Source organism: Perognathus longimembris, chromosome 1 (assembly GCF_023159225.1).
Source record: "Perognathus longimembris pacificus isolate PPM17 chromosome 1, ASM2315922v1, whole genome shotgun sequence".
Taxonomy (NCBI): Eukaryota; Metazoa; Chordata; class Mammalia; order Rodentia; family Heteromyidae; genus Perognathus; species Perognathus longimembris.
The window spans coordinates 871117-893392 of record NC_063161.1 but is presented as its reverse complement, the minus strand read 5'-3'; the positions used below and the strand labels follow the sequence as shown (position 1 = coordinate 893392).

General features: G+C 50.2%; 1 protein-coding gene across 4 annotated transcripts in view; it reads right to left on the bottom strand.

Moving 5' to 3' along the window:
• Nucleotides 1-22276, bottom strand: part of Brd1 (bromodomain containing 1) — a 51591-nt gene that overhangs the window by 14886 nt on the left and 14429 nt on the right. For all 4 annotated transcript variants that reach the window (XR_007212071.1, XM_048353823.1, XM_048353833.1 and 1 more), the window contains 5 exons: nt 13648-13804; nt 11192-11323; nt 10667-10795; nt 9621-9933; nt 6277-6534 (listed from right to left, as the gene is read on the bottom strand). Coding sequence is in view for 3 of the 4 variants with exons in the window: in XM_048353823.1 (XP_048209780.1) it covers nt 6277-6534; nt 9621-9933; nt 10667-10795; nt 11192-11323; nt 13648-13804 (989 nt within the window). In the remaining variant the exon portion in view is untranslated. The remainder of the gene's footprint in view (nt 1-6276; nt 6535-9620; nt 9934-10666; nt 10796-11191; nt 11324-13647; nt 13805-22276) is intronic.

Genomic DNA, 22276 nt, shown 5'->3' with positions numbered 1-22276 from the left:
TATAAAATCTATTATATAAAACTTACTATAAATGTGAAGTCCACCAAATTACTAGTTCAATTAAGGAAACAAAAGCATCACACCCAACTGTCTGCTGAGCAGTGAGCAGCCCCAGGGGGCAGGTCACGCGGTGTGCATCTATCTCCCTAGGCAAAGGCCAGGGCCTGCTGCCCTAGGCCCAGGTGCACGGTTACTTTCTGGAAAAATCTGTGAAAGAGTATTTCACACCGTTAATAGTCCATCTACCTACCACTTGAGTTCTTGACAGTTTCTGCCATCAGCACTCACTTACCTTGAGGAAGACAAGAGGCACAGAACTAAAGGGGCCTTTCGCAGCCCCCCAGTGCTCCGTGCCACACCGGGAGGCAGCACGCGGACTGTGTGACTAAGGCTCTCGCAGAGCCAAGCACACGACAGCTCTGTGGCCAAGGCTTCCTGGGGAAGCGGGAGGCCTCCCACGCCACAGTGGGAGCTCTCTGTTAGATAAGGAGCATAACAGGCTCTGGAAGATGGATCCACTTTCTAAAACAACTGGCATGGAGCCGAGACTTTAGGTTCAGCCCTGATGAGGCAAAAAGGGACAGCACTGGCCCAGACCTCGTGGCCGGCTACACGAAATTCTGCCAGGTTCTTTCCCAAGACCCATTCTAGCTACAGGAAGTGTGATGATCCAAAGCAGCACATACCTTCACTAAATTCATTATTAAGTAAAGTTGTTAACTTACTAATCCTGCAAACGTTTGAAATAGGCCAGGTTAATATTTTAAATCCAAGACACTTTAAAAATAAAAATCTACAACTCAAAAGCTTCACACGTCTCTGAGCTAGCTATCCAGTTAACTCAGGGCAAAGGTTTTAGTACAGTGCCAAGTAAGTCCTACGAACTACCTCCCAACAGCAAAGCAAGGCTGGAAGCCAGCACCAAACCAGCGATCCTCAGATCTCCATCTCCTCCAGAGTAGCTAGGATTACAGAGGTATGAGCCACTGGCACCCAGCCTGGGCTAGAACTTTCAAAAAAGAAAAGTGCACTGTGTTGGACCTTGTTACAGGTGATTCCTATCACCATCAAGGGAAAAGGAGCAACCTCAACAAAATCCTGTTGTTTGAAAGATCTTTATCCAGGGGCTGGGGATGGGGCTTAGTGATGAGTGCTTGTTGCTTGTCTAGCATGCATGAAGCCCTGGGGTTCAATTCCTCAGAACCACATAAACAGAAAAAGCCGGAAGTGGTGCTGTGGCTCAAGAGGTAGAGTGCTAGCCTTGAGCAAAAATAAGCCAGGAACAGTGCTCAAGCCCCAGGACTGGCAAAAACAAACAGAAAAGATCTTTGTCCAAGAGAATATAAGCTTCTCTGATGCATAACCTCAAGCTATAGGGCTAAATTATTTGCATCTAGAGATAAATTTTTATCAGCTACTGGCTTGTAGGTGCTGATCAATTTATTCCCATCTACTCAATGTTTAAGATCCTTAACAATTTAGGAAGCCAGTATTTGTGAAGCACTCAGGAGTACGGAGCAGGTGGGGTAGACTCGTGCAGTCTTTGCAAAGGGCTGTGTGGATCGCTGCATACCACATCCCGGGTACACGCACATGAGGACAGCAATCTGAGGAGGACTGGGGCCCCAGGCTGGTGCTGGGAGCACAGAGCTGAGTGAGATGACTGCCACCGCACACCTCAGTTTGGCCTTTGCCTCCTCTTCTCCTATACCAGATGCTCATTCCGATCCTGTCCTGGCCCATTCAGCCAAGGCCAATAGTAAGACAGACCCAGGCAGCCATGTGGAGAGCTCAAATGGCACCAAAAGCCACCTCCTTCCAGCCTTCTCCATGACTACACAGGCCCACCTCCACCTCAACTCAGAGCCATCTCCTCCCACCCGAGAAGTGGGAGGGAGGTCATCCTGCCCTACAACAGGCCCTCTGCAGTTCAAACCCACCGACTGCACCAGGCGACTGACGTGCTCACCACACACTACATACGCCAGCTGACTGACACGATCATCACACCATACCCACCACACACCAGGTGACGGACGTGCTCACCACCCACCACACGCCAAGTGACTGACATGATCACCACATACCACCTACCACACACCAGGTGACAGACATGGTCACACACCACACACCAGGTGACAGGCATGATCACACACCACACACCAGGTGACAGGCATGATCACCCACCACACACCAGGCGACTGACATGCTCACCACACACTACATACGCCAGCTGACTGACACGATCATCACACCATACCCACCACACACCAGGTGACTGACGTGCTCACCACCCACCACACGCCAAGTGACTGACATGATTATGCACCACACACTAAGTGACAGGCATGATCACCGCATACCACACACCAGGTGACAGACATGATTATACACCACACACCCTGTGACAGGCATGATCATACACCACACACCAGGTAACAGATATGATCACCACACACCAGGTGACAGGCATGATCACACACCACACACCAGGTGACAGGAATGATCACACACTACATACCAGGTGACTGACGTGCTCACCACACACCACACGCCAAGTGACTGACATGATCACCACATACCACCTACCACACACCAGCTGACAGACATGGTCACACACCACACACTAAGTGACAGACATGGTCACACACCAGGTGACAGATATGATCACCACACACCACACACCTGGTGATAGGCATGATCACACACCACACACCACACACCTGGTGACAGGCATGATCACCACACACCACACACCTGGTGACCGACATGATCACACACCACACAACAGGTGACAAGCATGGTCACCCACAGCCTCCGTTCATGATCAACTCTGAGTGGGAGCGCAGAGTCCCAGCTACCGCTACCACTGGATCACTAAGGATTTTGGGGATTCTCCTGGGAGCCTGCCAGGTAGACAAAGGAGGGCCCTGGAGGGAAGGCTGTGCTGAGGCCAGGTATAAAACCTCCAACAGCCACAGGACCCACACAAGCCACTAAAACCAACCTCTAAGAGCCTCAGTCTCTCACCATAAAATGAGAAACAGCAGTACCAAGCCAAATCCCCGCAGCAGATCATTGCAGGACCACCCTGCCAGCTAATATGCCCCAACTTCATGTCCCTCAAAAGGAATCTTATAAACAACAGGAAACAGGGATGAGAATTTTTTTTTAAAGCTCACTAGCTACTAACAGCTATGTCTAACGACAGGAATAAGCTACAAGAACTCCAATGTGAGCCTCAGATGTAAATAGGAAAGATGGCACTCAAGGTCCCCTGGCCAGGGTTTACATGCACGCAGCAGCAAAACCCCTAACCACCTTCACCCTCACACACAAGTTGTCTACTACAGACCAGCGTGGCCCCCAAACTTTTGTTTTGTCTACCACTTCAAATACCTGGTCTCTACCAAAGCCACAGCAGACAGCGTGGGGCAGTTCAACCCTGACAACTGCACTGTTCCCACCATCATGCCTACTTTCTGCTCCCTTTTCTCTGCCACCCTCCAGGAGCAGAGCCTGCCCAGTGTGCATCATTGCTGGGTTAAAAGTCCTTCGAGATACACCCAGCAGGAGCCCCACGACTCGCTGACACCTGGAAGGAGAGGCACGCCTCACGGTGTACCCACAGGCAAGGGGCCCCCCTCATTCCTCACACTTTGTGAGCTCCTTGCGCTTCCTGAAGCCAGCAGCTTCACTGCTTTGCCTCCAGTCTGCTGATGCCTAGCTGTGCATAGTGCATAAAGAACGAAGATCTCCAGCCATTCCACAAAGCTCCTCTTCTCCAAATTCCACGTCTCTCAGCTCCTGCCCAGCTCAACTCCACAACTGTAAAGGTAATGCAGAGACCTCCTGACAAGCAGCCGGCCTTCACGCCAGCAAGAGCAAGTCACACTCTGGGGAGCTCCATCCCAGCCGCCACCTGCTTCCTTCAGTCATATGTCTTGAGCCCTGACCCAAAGACTATTCTCTTGAGGTGTCTTCGAACACAGACACTATAAACATACAAGTACACATCCATACTCTTCGCTTACAACTGTATTTTGTATTATGGAATTAATGTCTTTTTAACATGAAAATAACAAAAAGACTGACATCTTAATATTTAGGATTTAGAACATCACAGGGCTGGGAATATGGCCTAGTGGTAGAGTGCTTGCCTCATATACATGAAGCCCTGGGTTCGATTCCCCAGCACCACATATATAGAAAACGGCCAGAAGTGGCGCTGTGGCTCACGTGGCAGAGTGCTAGCCTTGAACAAAAAGAAGCCAGGGACAGTGCTAGGCCCTGAGTTCAAGGCCCAGGACTGGCAAATAAAAAAAAATTTTTGAATTTAGAACATCGGGCCAAATTAAAGTTCTGATCTTGGTTTGTTTATGTTTCCCTACTAGTTCAGTCATACTTCCTGCTGTCTTCAACCATTTCTGTACGCCCCTGCTCCACACCTGGCTCCACCTCCAAGGAACACTGTCCTCTGTCCCTTAGCAGAATGTCAGCTACTCCCTTCTCACCTCACTTCAGCTCACTACAAGGGAAAAAAAACGCTCTTTTCCTGAGTCTGCTTGGTTTAGACACAGGCTTAATGATTTCCCGCTATCCCAGGCACCTCTCAGAAATCACTGTGCTCGCTTTAACGTGACTTGAGCACTGCAAAGCAGTAAGCATGCTCTCCCAAGGCCACACCTGTGGTAGCGAGTCTTTAACTCTACAAAGTACGGTGGGAGCTTGCGAGGAAACAATATACAAAGCAGAGGACAGCTGGCAGGGAAGGGCAAGTCTCTTCAGAAAGATGCTTTCAAAAGCAAGCTGTTCAGAGTTCAGGGGAGCCAGCTTACAGACAAACTTTCCTCTCAAGTCTGTTTCAAGACAAATAGTGCCACAAATGCTGCTATGGAAGGCAAGTGATGATGCGATCTGCAGTCCATCAGGGCAGAAAGGGAGCAGTGGGGATCAAGTGGGTCTGGCTGGACTTTAAACCCAAAGGTTCTGAGCACAAAGTTCCTGAAAGCCCAGGACCCCACAAATGAAAAGGAATGCCATGTGCTGGTGACAACGACTTTCCAAAAACATAAAGTGTGTCACACACTGAAAAAGAAATACTTAATTGGATGGACCAATTATACCTGCTATAGCACAGAAGACACACTGGCAGGGGAACAGGGTGTGAACCCATTTTAAGCTGGACACACCGGAAGTTCCAAGTGTTTCTGAGGCTAGGAAATCTCAGTGGTGCTAGCCTTGATTTCTCTTGATTAACTAAAATGGCACTCTAGCGATGGGAAGGGAGGACTGGAAAGTTGTCCATCTGTGGAGAATAGGCAAAGCATGGCATATCCATAGGCAGGCACCATGTCACCATGCAGAGCAGGACAAGGTTATGCCTGCTGACATCAGATGGCCACATACAGCAAACAGCGATTCTGTCTGTCTAACCGTCATGATTTCTTATTCTATTTGCATGCTCCAGACAAGAAGCTCAGAGGGGATGCAAGCCAAACTGCTGGCAACGAGGGAAGGAGCTGGTCTGAACTTTTCCTTCCACACCTTGTGGAACTGAAACGTGGTGTCAGTAAACAGAAAGGGACCAGGCAGTGTAGTGGGGCGTGCAAGGCAGTTTCCCCCACACACAACTGGATGCCACACTCCCTCTACGTCGGTCCTGGATCTCCTCTCCTGTACTGCCTTCTGGCCATCATTAAGCCATTCCTGCTCAGCTGTTACTGCTGTTTCCCAGATACTTCTCAAGATTCTTATGACAAGTGAGAGTGCACTGAAGGTCACCTTCAAAAGGAGCCAGCAAGGTGGCTTCTCCCCCCACTTCAGCACAGGCCGGGAAGCACGTCAGTGGTCAGTTTTTAAAAAGTCCTTTCATCAGACGCCATGTCTGATCATCTTGTACCTAAGTGGCTGGCTCTCCCTCGACTTAGAAAACAAAGAATGTGGCTGATTCTCACCACATAAACCTTTTTCACTCTTTAACACGGTGTAAGGTCTTTAAAAGTAGGCTGTCAGGCTCAAGTTGAAGAGGGGGAAAAAATCTCATTCCAGGCCTTCAAGTTTACAAACTAAGTAAGTGCTAAAACACAGTCCAGATAGATGGCACAAACTGTAACGCCTATTCCAAAAGAAACAAAACCCTGGTGAGAATATCCAGCCATCAGAGCTCAGTGGACCTCAGGCCTTACAGAATCAGTGGCACCTGTCAGAACATCATCTAAGGCTGACTAGCGGGCCCCACGCCCTGGCCCAGGCCTCCTGCCGCCCGGTGCTTACCGTCCTCCCCGGTGTCTGGCCCCAGGGGAGCGGCATCCTCTTCCAAGCCTCCAGTACCTGGCCCCCCGGGCGGGGAGCTGTGCTGCTGGCTCAACTTGTTCCGCAGGAGAGCAATTTCTCTTTTGAGCAGCTTTGCCCGTTTACTCCGTGAGCCACTGGACTTCACAGAGCAGGTGAGGTCCAGCTTATCCAACAGCTCTCTCAGCTGCTCCTCCAAGCTCAGGTGGGCCCTGTTGGCCGGGTCCAGCAACCTGTCCACTGAATCAAAGACAGGCGTCATCAGTCATCCGATGAGGACAACAAGGCATTGGCCCCAACTCTTCTTTAAACCACCCCTGGCCAAAGCTGCATCCTCCACCTATACTCAACCCTAAGTGGGCCGCTGTCACAGAACCCAGGATGCTCCTGAACAATTCTACCCTACACACACACACACACACACACACACACACACACACACGGTATGGGGAAAAAGTACAGCCACAGGAGAGGCCACAGCCAGGGGACAAGCGTGCCTCCTGAAGCAGGACCTAACCCAACCCTCCTGGACAGACAGTGCATTCTGTGTAGGACACACAAAGACCACCAGAGGTGTGGATGTTCTCCCAGTCCACAAACACAGGATGGACTGGGCCAGCTCTGTCAACAGAAGTTGACATATTGTATATGTCATCCTAGCAAAGTCCTCATCCATAAATCACTGTGCTTTTCATTGAAACGGACTGTAGAGTTGGTAGATGCATCTGAATTTCAAGCGCATTCACTACAAAAGTTCCAAAACAAGCAAAAATGGTATTAACTTAGCAAGAGATGACCAAGAAAAGAAAACACTTTGGAGGCATCTTAACACCAGGAGCCAGAGGAGGAACGAGAGGGAGAAGCTAGAACACAAAGTGCATCTATCTGGCTGCCCCGGCTGGCCCAGCCTACTTCAGACACCCAGTGCCTGACGAAGCACTCATCTGTGCAAATCAGCACGGAGTATGGGGAACTGAGCAACCTACTCGTCCCAGGTTGACCCAAGGCCTGCATTCACACCACATTTAAACAAAGCCTCACAGGTAATACCTCGGATGCATCCACATGAACCAAAATACACCTCAAATGCATTCGTATAAGCCAAAATCCTGTTATCTGAAGCCCCGGTGAAAACTGCTTTGTAATGACTGTGTGTGTGTGTGTGTATGTGTGTGTGTGTCTGTGTGTCTGTGTGTGTGTGTGTGTGTGTGTGTCTGTCTGTCTTGGTATGTTGACAACAGCACTAGGATTTGAACTAAGGGTCTCGACTCATGGGCTCTTCCACCTGAGCCACATTGCCAGCCCTGTGTTCCCTGTTCTTGTTTTGGTGCTGGTCCTGGCTAAGGCTCGAACTCAAGGCCTGGGCATTACCCCTGAGTTTTAATGCTCAAGATTAATGCTCTGCCATTTGAGCCACAGCTCCACCTGGAAATTAGAGCCTCATGTACGCTTCTGCCCAGGCAGGTTTTGAGTGGCAGTCCTCAGTTGTCAGCGTCCTGAGTAGCTAGGGTGACAGACATGAGCCCCCAGTGCCCAGTGCTACCTGGTTTTTTAAAGAGAGAACCAGTGGCCACTTGGTCATGCCAGTTAATGATACTGTGGGCTCACCTGTTCTCCCTACCCCACGTAGAAGAAGAAATGAATGGGGATACTTCTCCTTACTTTCCTCTTTATTAGAAGCCTGATAAAGAAATTTATTAGCTATATCATTTTCTCAAAGGCACCAATGCCTAGATACCTCCAAGCCTGGTCTTTGAAGGATCTTATGGCCAGAGAAAGGCCCTAGAGACTGCAGGGATGGATGGAGTACATGCAATTGAGACTTCCCAGAAGTCAAGGAACAGGTGTTATCCGTTTCTTAGGCAGCTAACAGGGAGAGTCTCAGCCCAGGGTCAATGGCCAGTAAGGAGCCACCCAGACAGGGAAGGCCAGGCCAGCTAGTTATGTGATGAGGACTAAGTTGAGTTTGATCCAGGACCTCTGAGGAACATTTTACAACATGATGACCCTGAGTAGGCAGGCTCTCTCTACCTGGGCTTACAGAAATACCAGCTCTGGGTCTTGCTTAGTTTCCAACTTCTCTACAAGAAGACTTGTTACCCTTTGAAATCAAGAGTTTAAAAACAAACAACCAAAAAAAAAAAACACATATATTTGTATCTAGAAAAAAGAAAAAAGTTTAGAAGCCAGACACCAGTGGCTCACATGTGTACTCCTGGCTATTAGGAAGGCTGAGTTAATTCTGAGGTCAGGAAAACAGCACTGAGGTGTTACCCCACCCCTTCTAGACATCCTTATCTCCAACGAACGCTAGTGTGAGCTTGACAAGCAAGGGCCAATGAGGTTTCCAAGAATCAGAGAGAGAGACGGATGAATGACAGTACATGCCTAGGGTGGCGAAAAACCACAGGCCCACGCTGGCGTGCACAGGGCTGGGGGGGGGGGGGGGGTGTGCTACGCCCGGGGCCGCCCTGAGCCAGGGGCAGGCCAGCAGCCAATGAGAGAGCTAAAAGCAAAGTCACCCAGGCTCTGGTGCTCACCTCTGTAATCCTAACTATTCAAGAGGCGGAGATCTGAAGACCACAGTTCAAGGCCAGCTCAGGCAGGAAAGCCTATGATGATGATTATTATCTCCAATCAACCACCAAAACGCCAAACATGAAGCTGTGGCTCAGGTGGTGGAGTGCTAGCCTTGAGCAAAAAAAAAGCTCAGCGACAGTGCCCAGGCCCTTAGTTCAAGGCCCAGGACTGGCACAAGAAAAAGAGAAAGAAAGGGGGCTGGGGACATGGCCTAGTGGCAAGGGTGCTTGCCTCGTATACATGAGGCCCTGGGTTCGATTCCTCAGCACCACATATGCAGAAAATGGCCAGATGTGGCGCTGTGGCTCAAGTGGCAGAGTGCTAGCCTTGAGCAAAAGGAAGCCAGGGACAGTGCTCAGGCCCTGAGTCCAAGGCCCAGGACTGGCCAAAAAAAAAAAAAAAAGAGAGAGAGAGAGAAAGAAAAAAAGCAAAGCTAGTGAGAGTTCTTGTTAAACTGAAACAGAACTGCCTTCTTGCTGCAACACATCCTTGGGGGCGAGCCAAATACAAATCCCTGTCTTCTCAGTCTACATCATCTCAACCTGGCTCTACTGCTCCCAAGTGTGTCTGTCTAATCGGCTCCTGAAATGTGATGGTGAGATGTGCCGAGTGTACAACACACACCAAATTGGAGCGTGAAAACCACCAGAAGAGCCGCACTGACGCTTATGCAATCGTCCTCTGCACAGTGTGCTGGAAGCCCCTCTCACCCCTCCGTCCCCCTAGACCCAGTGCCCAGTTCTTACCGTCTTCCCAGGAGAAGGGCCGCCGAGGGGCCACCACAGGCCGCTCGGGTAGGTGCATTCCTGAGGCCTCTTCCAGGCCAATGCTGTCCACTTCACGCCGGGCCTGCCTCAGAACAACACCTCCCTGATCCCGCAGCCTCACTGCGGCTCTATAAAACACGGTGTCCTTGGCATTGTACTTCATGCAGTTATCTACAATGAGATTAAAATCCTCCTCAAATGCACACAGGTTTTTATACCCTTGAGCTTCTAACCGCTGCCGCATCGTGGCAAAGTCCATGGGGTGTTTAATGTGATCCAGATAATCTGGTACCTAGTTTTAGAAAAGAAAATAATCATAATCATTTATAAACTAAAACGTGATTCTCAACCTGTTCTGTATTATTTACATAACTAATCACACTATACTACAACACATCACAACACACACACCTTTCCAGGAGGCAGCACAAAGCCAGTGAGAAACCCAAAACCCACAGTTTCTGCAGCAAACTTGATCACATTCCTTCTATGGGTGGATGGGGAACCTTTCTTTGGATGTGCTGGGGCCCTGGGCACTGTCCCTGGGCTTTCTTGCTCAAGGCTGGAGCCATAGCTCCACTTCTGGCTTCTTGGTGGTTAAGTGGAAATAAGTCTCACGGACTTTCCTGTCTGGGCTGGCTTTGAACCACGATCCTCACATCTCAGTTGCTAGAGTAATAGGCTAGGAGAACCTTTATTTGCATTTATAACACCAGCCACACAAAGGCATTGTTACTGGCAGATGGGCTGCAGGCAGCAGACAGAAAACAGACAAGAAGCATACTATATCTGCCCTGTCATGTACTAAATGATTCCACAGGCCTATGTGCCCCCCCCCCCCGGGTCAAATGCTTCCACTCCTGCACAAAAGCACCCCAGTGGGCTGGGGGCTGAGCCCATGCTGCCGAGGAAGGACTGAGCAGTCTGAGTAGACCCCCATCCAGGTACCTTCAATGGCTACATATTTACCAGTCAGGTTAGCACAACAAGTCCACAAGAGAAAGGCAAGCCCCTGTGACACACACCTCCTTCAGACTCACGGGCTGGGCAAAGATTTTGGCAGGGTCCTTCTCCTGCAGTTGCTCCAGGACGGAGCGAAGCAGCACTGTGAGCGGGGTTAGCCGCAGCTCCATGGCCATCTGCTCCACCTTCACCTGCCAAGGAGAGCACACATCCATCCGTCTCTATAGGACGTGAGCCTCACATACCTCCCCACCACAGGAGCTGCACCTGCATCCCCAGGCCAAGCAGCCCTGTGACTCCAGCTCCGACAACCCCTGCTCTCCTTTCGAGGCGGAGATCGTGCTGCCTACACTAAGGTCCCTGAATCCAGGGGGCCTCACTGAAGCACCAACTAGGGGTGGAGCCACTCTGAGAAGTGGGTAGGGATGGCAGTGCAGAGCGTCACAGAAGGTACTCCTCCGGGCCAGCGGACAAGAGTCACTCTAGGGCATCTCTAACCATACCCCATAAGGTCGGCAGAATCCTCGATGCCCCCAGGATGCCTCAGAGATGGCAGACTGGGGTGGGGGTGGGGGCAGAGGCCTCACCTGCTCACGCTTGAGTTTCTCCCGTTTCCGCAGCAGCTCAATCAGTAGCCGTGCACGCTCGAGGTCATGCCGTAACCGCTGCCAGTACTTCAGCTTCTCTTTGGCAGCTTTCATCTCTTCATCATTCTCTCTCTGAGGAAAAGAATGGAAACTTCCCCTCAGTCACATGCAGAGGCTCTTCCTGCTGCGGGCCTCCGATGCCCATGTGGTGTAAGACTCTAGCAGCCGGGCATGCTGGTACCAGGTGCAGCCTGGAGTTCCCTCAGGCCTGTCCTGGCTGGCCGGACCAGGGCCCTGGCCTCACTAGAGCCCATGCGCAGGGACCAGGATGCGGGGACGGGAGTCGGGGGCTGAGGACACTATGGGGCCTCAGTTTTTGACCTCTGGGAGCTGGGAATGGAAGCAGGTGGCTCTGCCATCCCAACGCACAGCTCAACATGATCCTTAGGGCTTGGAGGAAGAATGACCCCTCAGAGACATCCACGGCACCTCGGCTTTCCTTCTCAGGATGGGCAGCACAGGCCTGACCTCACCCCACCACCTGGGGAAGCCCTGTTCCACTCTATACCAGAACAGAAGCACAGTGCTGCACAAAGCTAGCACAGACAACAGCAGGAGGCAGGCCGTCTGCTGGGCTGCAGGGAGGCTGCCCAGCAGCTTCTGCTCACGGTTCTTGTGGGATGAGGGGCCAACCCTCCTTCTCCTCTTGTCCTCATCTTGCCCGGGCCCAGCCTAGGCCCAGACACCACAGACCACAGGGCTCCAAGTCGGTCTAAGACCTGGTGTATTTGAGGGGAGATGAGGCCCGCAGCTGGACGTTCCCCCACAGCTGTGTCAGCATTCCACTCCTGTAGAGACGGCCAGTTTCCCTCTGTACTTCACCCTGGCCTAGGTGGAGAGTCATCTCCAAATCAAACTAAAACCCAAGCTCTGGATCTTCACTTCCTCCCACCACAACCGTCTTTCCCCATGTCTCCACCATCATGGAATAGAAGCAAAGACCAAAGCCTGGATCCTGCCAGTGCCCATCTTTGCAATGGGGTTGGTCGTTTCCTGACTCAATACCCTAATAAGGCCTCTCTTGCCCCAAAGCCACTTCCTCTAGTGTGTGGGCCTTGTAGCTGTGCTGTAAGAAAGGTGGTAAAGAGACAGAGAGCAACATCACACAAGGTAGAAAACATGGCTGATTCACTAAACAACCCCACAAGAGACATTTAAGCCTCAGCTCTGGTAACGGGAGAGGTGGGCTCCAGCAAGGCAGAGGCAGCCTATAGCACCACCCTAGTCAGCCCAAAGAATGCAAAAGAGGAGGAGCAAGGTGCATGGCAGCTCCTACAGAGACAAGGCCCTGCAATCCAGATCAGACCCCACACACCCGTAAGCTCCCAGGTCCTGGGACAAAGGTACACATGCAGGGCGGGCTCAGCAACAGGGCTCATCTGACAGCAAGGCACTGCTGCGGAGACGCAGCGAGCACTCACACTCACTCCACAGAACACAGAGCTCACTCCACGGCAACTCCAAAGCATGGGCAACAGGAAGATGGCAGAATGACACCTTCAAGCTTTGAAACCAAAGTTCCACCGCAGATCAAACAATTCCATTCCACGCTTGGGACTGCTATAAAGATGGCAATGCAAGGGTCTGGGAATCTGGCCTGGTGGTAGAGTGCTCACCTCCTATACATGAAGCCCTGGGCTCGATTCCCAGGCACCACATATATAGATAAAACCCAGAAGGGGTGCTGTGGTTCAGTGGCAGAGTGCTAGCCGTGAGCAAAGAGAAGCCAGGGACAGTGCTCAGGCCCTGAGTCCAAGCCCCAGGACTGGCAACAAAAACAAAACAAATAAACAAGATGGCAATTCAAGGTTCTGCCAAGGCCCTTGGCCTCTCAGCCCAAAGAAGGGCCCACTGAAATATCAATCTCCCCATGAGCCAGTCCTTCCTTAACAAGTAGTGAGCAGAGGTTATTTTCTGACATCTCACAGAAGGCATTGCTTTACTTTCCAAATGGATCCCCTCAGAACTGTCTTACAACACTAGATGGCTCCATAATCCCAAATTAACTTCTAAATCTCTAAGAGCTTGCTTAGGTTTATTCCTTCAAAGCTGATACTTAGGTTCTCTCTCTTAAGTCCTCACCCCTCTTTGACTCAACTCCTTGCTGTGCTCAAGGCTAAATTAGCTTCAGAGCAAGACCCTCAGTACGTTCCTCCTCACGCACTGGGGGCTTCCAAGGCTGCCTACGGGCCTGCAGCCATCTCTGCCCTCAACGTCCCTGGCTCAACATGCTGCAGGCTTCCCTAAATTAGCAGAGAACTGGGCCCAGGTGAGACTCCATTGACACAGCCCGCAACACATTCCAGGCCTACATTCCCCACATCTCAGCGTTCGACGCTCGGTCTGCTGGGAAACACTAGACTCTGCGAGGCAGGCGGGGCGCGGGCACTACGTACCTGCTGTGAGCTTCTCTGGGACTGCAGGCTGGACTGGAGCCTCCGCAGCAGGGGGGCGCCATTCCTAGACAGCCTTTTGAGTAACCAGTAGCTGTGCACCCGCTCCACAAACTGCTTCTTCCGCTGAATGGCCACCTGATTCGCAATCCTATTTAATCTAAAACATGGGAAAACTCAAAGTTTAGCTTTGGAAAAGTACAGTGAAAGGCATCAAGGAAACGTTCAGTAAGACCAGTTGTATTCACACTTATTTTCTCTGAGCCATCCCTCGTGCTGTGAACACAACTGGTTCATAACTGTGAACCAGTTCACATCTGGAGTTCACATCTCCAACTATTTGAAGATTTCATCCACAAAAATATCATCAAATTAAACATCTAAAAAGAAACAAAGGGCTGGGAACGTGGCTTAGTGGTAGAGTGCCTGCCTAGCATGCATGCAGCCCTGGGTTCAATTCTTCAGTACCACATGAACACAAGAGGCCAGAAGCAGTGCTGTGGCTCAAGTGGCCTGAGCAAAAAAAAAAAAAAAAAAAAAAACACACACACACAAAAAGCAGCAGCAGCAGCTCAGGGACAGCGCCTAGGCCCTAAGTTCAAGCCCCAAGACTGTCAAAAATAAAAAGAAACAAAGCTGAGCTTCAAACATGTTCTTGTTCTCCATGTGGTAGCCTACCTACACACAGGTTGGGTCTGGCCAGCTCAGCTGCGAGAGCAAGTAGCTCAACCTTGAGGTTATAGATTCTTCTCACAGATGGAGACTGTGAGCCCCTTGAAAAAAGGACACATTACATTTTGAGGCAGAGCTGGCAGGCCAGAGCTGAAACACAACCCGTTCTCAATAAATGACAGCAGACCTCACCAATATTTTGAGAAACTTCTTTCACAAGCACTACATAATACAAAGTAATAAAAACATGCATGGAAGGCTTTAAGACCGGCCAGAACCAGCACAGAAGATCACACAGTAATCCCAGACTCTAATCCTAGGCTTTTTACAATCAGAAATGGAGAGGGTCAAAGTTCAAGATGAACCCAGATAAAAACTGATGCTAGGTGCTAGTGGCTTACACCTATAACCCTAGCTATTCAGGCAATTGAGATCTGGAGGATCAAGAAAAGTCCACAGACTATTTCCAAAATAAACTAGTAAAAAGCTAGTCTGGAAGTTAGCTCAAGTGGTAGGGTGCTAGCCAAGCAAGCAAGCTTTCTGAACAAGCTCAAGACCCTGAGTTCAAACCACAGTACCAGTCAAAAAAAAATTTTTTTTTAATTCATGAGAACCCCACCTAACAAATAAGGCAGGAAGTGATGTGACACATCTGCACCTCTAGCTACGTGGGTCAGGTAGGAGACTACATCTGATCTCTGAGGCCAGCCCCAGGAAAAACATGAGATCCCCACCAAAAAGTAAAGCAGTGGTGGCACAAGCATAAGGTCCTGAGTTTAAACCTCATAACACAAAAAACAAAAATAGAAAAACAACAACAACAACAAAGACTTGCCAAGGGGCTCTCCTACCCCTAATTTACAATTCTTCCTGCTGAAACAAAAACAGCTTGAACTGTTTCAGTGGATGCTGAGAAATAACATGAATTCAACTAGGAGCCAACAGGTAAACATTAAATCGTTGGAAGTTCACATTTCTTAAAACGATGAACATCCAAGATTTTACAAAATAACTTGAGAAACAAGAACAGCAAGCAGACACCCTACCTCCTCTGCTGTGTCCAGCTCTGATGCTGCCACTCCTGCCAGAAGCACCAGGCCCAGCAGGGGCGGTACCGTGATAATGACACACACACACACACACACCATTAATCACCAAGACTTTGGGGGCCTCCGCAAACTCAGAGTGGCTCAGCACTCAGCCCATGAAATACTATCTACAGGGCTGGGAATATGGCCTACTGGTAGAATGCTTGCCTCGTATACATGAAACCCCGGGTTCGATTCCCCAGCACCACATATATAGAAAAACGGCCAGAAGTGGCGCTGTGGCTCAAGTGGCAGAGTGCTAGCCTTGAGCAAAAAGAAGCCAGGGACAGTGCTCAGGCCTTGAGTCCAAGGCCCAGGACTGGCCAAAAAAAACCAGGGCTGGCGTTGAACCAAGAGCCTCAGATCTCAGGCTCCTGAGTAGCTAGGATTACAGGTGGGACTCACTGGCACCCTGCTTCAAGTATCAAGAATACTGATTCTGGGGGCTGGGAATATGGCCTAGTGGCAAGAGTGCTTGCCTCGTATACATGAGGCCCTGGGTTTGATTCCTCAGCACCACATATACAGAAAATGGCCAGAAGTGGCGCTGTGGCTCAAGTGGCAGAGTGCTAGCCTTGAGCAAAAAAGAAGCCAGGGACAGTGCTCAGGCCCTGAGTTCACGGCCTAGGACTGGCCAAAAAAAAGATTACTGATTCTGGATCACTGGAGAACTGAAGGAGAGAATGCAAACCTACATGCCACTTAAACAAAAGGAAAAAGAAACACAAAAAAGATTCATTCACCATACACATGTTGGGGCTGGGAATATGGCCTAGTGGCGAGAGAGCTTGCCTCGTATACATGAGGCCCTGGGTTCGATTCCCCAGCACCACATATACAGAAAACGGCCAGAAGTGGCGCTGTGGCTCAAGTGGCAGAGTGCTAGCCTTGAGCAAAAAGGAAGCCAGGGACAGTGCTCAGGCCCTGAGTCCAAGGCCCAGGACTGGCAAAAAAAAAAAAAAAACCATACACATGTTGAATAGTTTAAAAAAAAAAAAAAAGAAAGAAAGAAATACTACCTACAACATCTAAGCAAAGGCCCTCCTCAGGTGGAGGGGAAGAAGGGCTGCAACAGGTGTGCACAAGCAGGTGACCTCTGGGCTTGGACCACAAGCCACACAAACCTCTGAATCCACAGGAGGACTGGAAGGATCACATGTTCCGGGCCAGTCTGGGCTACACTATACAGTGAGACCTTGTCTCAAAATTCTTAAAAAGTAAAGCCAAGGCCAAGTACCAGTGAGTGGCTCACACCTGTAATCCTTGCTACTCGGGAGGCTGAGACCCGAGGATCATTGTGTGGAGCCAGCCCTGGACAAACAAATCTGAGAAATTCTTATCCCTAGTTAACTGGCAAGAAGGTATGTAGCTCCAGCGGTTAAAGTGCCAGCTTTGAGCCAAACTCTCGAGAGTGCCAGGCTTTGAGTTCAAACCCCAGTGTCAGCACTGTCAATCAATCAATAAACACAGAACTAAGTATGAATCCATCTCACTCGAAATTATAATACTCACCCACAGAAATGGTAACTTGTCTTCTTAGAACATCATTTGACTGGACACCAGTAACTCAGGCCAATAATTCTACCTACTCAAGAGGCTGGGATCTGTGGATAGTGGTTCAAAGCCAGCCTGGGAAGGCAAGTCCAAGTCCATGAGATTTTTTTTTGGGGGGGGGGGGCCAATCCAGGGGCTTGAACTCAGGGCCTGAGCATTGTCCCTGGTTTTTTTGCTCAAGGCCAGCATTCTACCACTTGAGCTGCAGTGACACTTCTGGCTTTTTCTGTACCTGCGGTGCTGAGGAACCGAACCCAGGGCTTCATGCATGCTAGGCAAGCATGTCGGGATCTCTTGGGACCCCTCTCCCCACTTCTCCAGGGGAGATGCCTGAATTCTAACTATGAAAGAGACTCAGCCCTACCCCTCCCACTGGCAGAAGGAGTAAGGCGTATCTTGGTGGACTCTGCTGAGTTGAGGAGAAATACCGAAATCCCCTTCCCCGTCAGCCCCCCTCACGTGTCCGACGCAGGAAGAAAATTCCGGGGAGACAGCGTGATGGTTGAACGGGTCTCACAGGATTTAACTGGGAGGGGGTTTATATAACGGTAATGGCGGGAAAGGAGGGGGACTGGCCAAAGGGCCAGTCATAGGCTAAAGACCGTGTCCGTCACGGTGATGTCACGAACTTCCTCTATGGGCGGAGGCTACAGCCCCCCAAGAGCTGGGTCTCTGTAGAAGTCCCCGCCATGATGGCACACACGTGTTCACCCCCCCAGGGGCGGGGGCTTCTCTTCCTGTTAAAGGCAGAAGAAGAGGGGACAGGCTAAAGCCAGCTGTGGCTTCTAAAAGGCACAGCTGTCCCCAACACAAGCACTCTACCATTAGGCCATATTCTCAGCCCCCATGAGATTCTTATCTACAATTAGCCACCAAAAAGCCACCGTGAAGCTGTGGATCAAGTAGTAGAATGCTAGCCTTGAGCATTCAGGAACAGTACTCAGGCCCTGAATTCAAGCCCTAGGACCAGGACAAAAACAAAACAAAGTACCATTTTGATTGAGATATGCTCCCACGTTACTCAGGTGACTTATGATTAAAATTCTCATGTGAACCAGGTGTCAGAAGTCTGTACTTCTCCATTCTAACTAACCAGTAAAATGCTGCACTGGAGGTATGGCTCAGGTGGTAGAACACCAGCATTGCGCAAGAAAGGTGATCAAGAAAGCTGAGCAATGAGCACACAGCCCAGAGTTCAACCCCTGGAACTAGCAGACAAAACGATGTCGTTAGTGGCACATTTGTCCTATTGGAGTGTATGCTAACAGGCTGTGGTGGGTGAGAGGGAGTGCTCTTTTCTAGGATTTTTTTTTTTTTTTTTTTTTTACGGTACTGGGGACTAAACTCAAGATTCTCACACTTGCTAGATAAGTATGCTACCATTTCAGCCACGCCAGTCCTTTCTGTACATCGTTCGTTTCTTATGGATCTTGGGTTCTGTCTGGGCTAGACTCAGATTCCTTCCACAGCCGGAGTACCTGGGATTACAAGTACTCAATCACATCTGACTTGTGTATTGAGCTGGGACTCATCACCTTTGGTGAGGGTGACCTGGAACTGCAATCATCCCCGCCCCCCACTTCCCTCCCCGACCCCGGCACAGTAGCTGGGATTACAGATGGAGGCAGAAGAAAGAGGAGGGAATAGTGTCTTATGTATTTCTAAGATTTGAGAAGAGGCCTCACTACGACTCAAATCCCATCCTCTCGTCTGACTCCTGAGTACATGGGTGCAGCAACACGCCTGGCTGATAATGCTAACCCGGGCTCTGACCTCCCAACATCCAGCAGAGCCAGGGGTAGCTGCAGCTGGGTGACAGAACACTTGCCCACCATGTTCCATACCCGGGGCTCCACCCCTGGGGGGGTTAAAGAAAAAGTGACGTTAATGTGCACGTCTCTTCCAATAGTCCAGAAATTACACTTTCTGCTTGGCCTGAGAATGAAAGAAGTTAAGATAGCTACTCAAGAAGGCATTGACTGCTTTCCAAGATCACTTTGGGGATTTGTGAATAAATATCTGAAAAACTCAGACTCGGGGGAAAAAAAGGACTGTGAAGCCTTGAACTAGGACACATGAGTTAGGAAAACCAACACTAAGTGAAAATGCTCAACAAGTACATAAACACGGGGACACACAGCGCTCCCCAGGCTGGGCTGAGACACCAGAAGGGCACCGGTGGTGAGTACACCTTCCTAGCGATCAGTGGGCCCCCGAGTTTAGAGATCAAGACGCAGTGCTGGGTGAAGAGCCTGTGGAAGTGAGGAAGGTCACCAGAGCACCAGTATCCACTGTCCTTGGCTGTTCAGTGGGGGGAGGACTCCAGGGCACAAGCAATGCACTGCAAGTGCAGAGCTGTACACGTACAGACCGATGGATGTGCCGATGCTGCCTGCGCTCACTGTGCACACTTGTTTGCCTAGCACACCAGGCCCTAGGTTCCATCCCTGGCACCAGAAAATTCAAATATCAATACCAAGCCAGGAGCCTAGAGTCCCAGCTACTCTGGAGGTAACACAGCCTAAGCCTGCAGTTCAAAAATACGTTTACACTGGTAACAAAAATACACATTTCTAGATTACGAACATGTAAAGTAGACATTAGAATTCAAAGACAATAGGTCACAGAAATGCCCTGCTGAGCAGGGAGAAGGCAGCGGCAGCCAGGGCAAGGCAGTACTGGGGAGGAGTAAGTGACTGGAATACCTAAGAACAAACAAGAGGGGTGGGAGGTGCCTACCGGCAATAGTCTTTCCCCGCTCCCCCCCCCCATGCACAAGGCCATGGGTTCCATATGCACACAACAGCAAAGAAAAACCAGGAACACCAACAAAAGTAACACCTAAACTTTTTGTGGCTCAAGGATTTGAACTCAAGGCCCTCCCCCCGGAGGGCTCCAGGCAGATGCCCCCCACGAGGTTAAGCCTCCACCCAGTTACTTGGGTAAATGCATACCTGGAGGCATTACCTCCCCCTCCCCTGAGGTCACATCCTAATCCACCTGGCCACACCTCCCTGCCCCAGATGAGGCATCGTGGGGCTGACTCCCTCTCAGGCCCACCACCTTGAACTTGGCCGCAGGCCAACAGCTCAGCAAAATAAAGTTCTCTCTACTGTCTGAATACAGTGTGGTGTTCTCAATCTTCTGCAGCCTATTTTAGTAACTCTTACAGCAAGCACTCTACTACCTACACCATACCCCCATTGTCCAGTCAGAAGCCTTAAAAACAAACAACGACAAAAACTATTCCAGCCAGGTGCCAGTGGCTCACACTTATAATCCTAGCTACTCCGGAAGCTAAGATCTGAGGATCACAGCTGAAAGCCAGCTGGGGTAGGAAAGTCTGAGGCTCTTATCTCCAATAAACTTACTTAGAAAAAGCCAGAAGTGGCACTGTGGCTCAAGTGATCAAGTGCTAGCCTTTTTTTTTTTTTTTTTGCCAGTCCTGGGCCTTGGACTCAGGGCCTGAGCACTGTCCCTGGCTTCTTTCTGCTCAAAGCTAGCACTCTGTCACTTGAGCCACAGCACCACTTCTGGCCGTTTTCTGTATATGTGGTGCAGGGGAATCTAACCTAGGGCTTCATGTATACAAGGCAAGCACTCTTGCCACTAGGCCATATTCTCAGCCCCAATTGCTAGTCTTGAACACAAAGAAGCTCAGGGACAGCGCCCAGGCCTTGAGTTCAAGCCTCAGGACTTGCAAAAAAAAAAAAAAAAAAAAAAAAAGCTCAATTTATGCAAATAAATCTGAAAATTTAGATGCAAAGCAAAATCTGAGGAGAAGTGACTTGCCAATTGACTATGGAGAGGAAAAAAATATAACCACATCCATACAGTAATTATTTTAGAAACTGAATCTCACCCTAAGAGAAAAAGATTATTCAGAAGAAAATTAAGAGGCCAAGCACGCATGAGGGCACATTCCTACCATTCAAGCTACTCAAAAGGCAGAGGGAATAGGATGGCAGGTTCAAGGTCAGCACATGCAAAGGTAGTGGTGAGAACCTGTCTCAAAAACAAATACAGGCTTGGAGGCATAGCTCAAGTGGTAGAAAGCCTGCCTGGTAAGTGTGATACAGAGCTCAAACTCCAGTACCTTAGGAATAGTTCAAGTGGTTGAGCCCTGAACTAGGAAACATGAAGCCTGGGGCTCAATAGAGTAGCAGGACAGAAGAGGAATCCAATCAGTGAGTCCAGGCTAACGGACAGAGAAACAAAGGCACTGCTCAAGAAGGCCCCAGCACCATGTAGCCAGTGCACCACATCCTCTCAACAACGGGGAGCCCTGCCCTGGGGACCCAGGAAGTTGACACTGGAAGGTGAGCCCACAGAAAGGCACGGAACAGCACGCATACCCAAGGACAAGATGAGGAAGAGCTGGAACACACTCTGCTGGGCAGCATGGGAAGCCCCTGTAAGAACTGCCAAGACTCTGCTAGCCGCCGCAGTAGAGGGGAAGATGGCCAACAGTTCATGGGTCAGGAGTGCAGCACCTTGCACATTAAGACACCAAAAACCCAGAGGAAGACAAAAGTATCCTATGTGAGCCATCTCCAAGTGGTCTGCAGAGTTCATGCATTTCCAACTGCAGACGATCTGTCCAGAAACCTAACGGGAGACAGAAAAATTCCTAAAACAGAATGCAGCCCCCCCCCCACCTCCAACCATCTATAAGAGCTCTCTCCCTTAGACAGGCACTGATTGGGAAAGCACAGGGACTGGCAGGTCCCATATGAAACCCACTCAAAGTGGTATCACAGAGCCATAGAGGCAGAAAAAGTAGTCAGCAGGGACAGAATGAATGGGGTCCACACTTGTAATAGAGCTCAAAGACTTGAGTGTAAGTGAGCTAATGACCTGAGTGTGGACCACACTCCCAACAGTCTGGGCTGCTGAGCACTCACTTCCTATCAGCTGGGGCGGGCTGCGTGCTGGAGTCAACCCTGACAGAAAGGCGGGGACCCCTGCCACAGCCAGAGGAGCTGACACCCGTGCACCTGTTCTGGAAGGCCAGAACAAGGGAAGGGGAGGGACCACACAAGAGCTGCCACTAGCAAACAAACCTCAGGGCTATTCAGACATGACAAGCACCAGGCATACAAAAAAGCACTGCAAAGCACTTGATTTGACAGCACCCGCTACCTACAGGGTGGCTGTATGCAGATCTGACCCAGGCGTCTAGCCCAGCCAGCCTTCCTTTGAAGAGAGTGCTGCCCCCACAGAAACAACTCGGACCAGGAAGGTCAGAAGCGGGGGGCGGGGGGGGGGGGACGGCAGTCACACTGTAAAGCTGTGTAGCCTCTTTGTCTTTGTGGTCA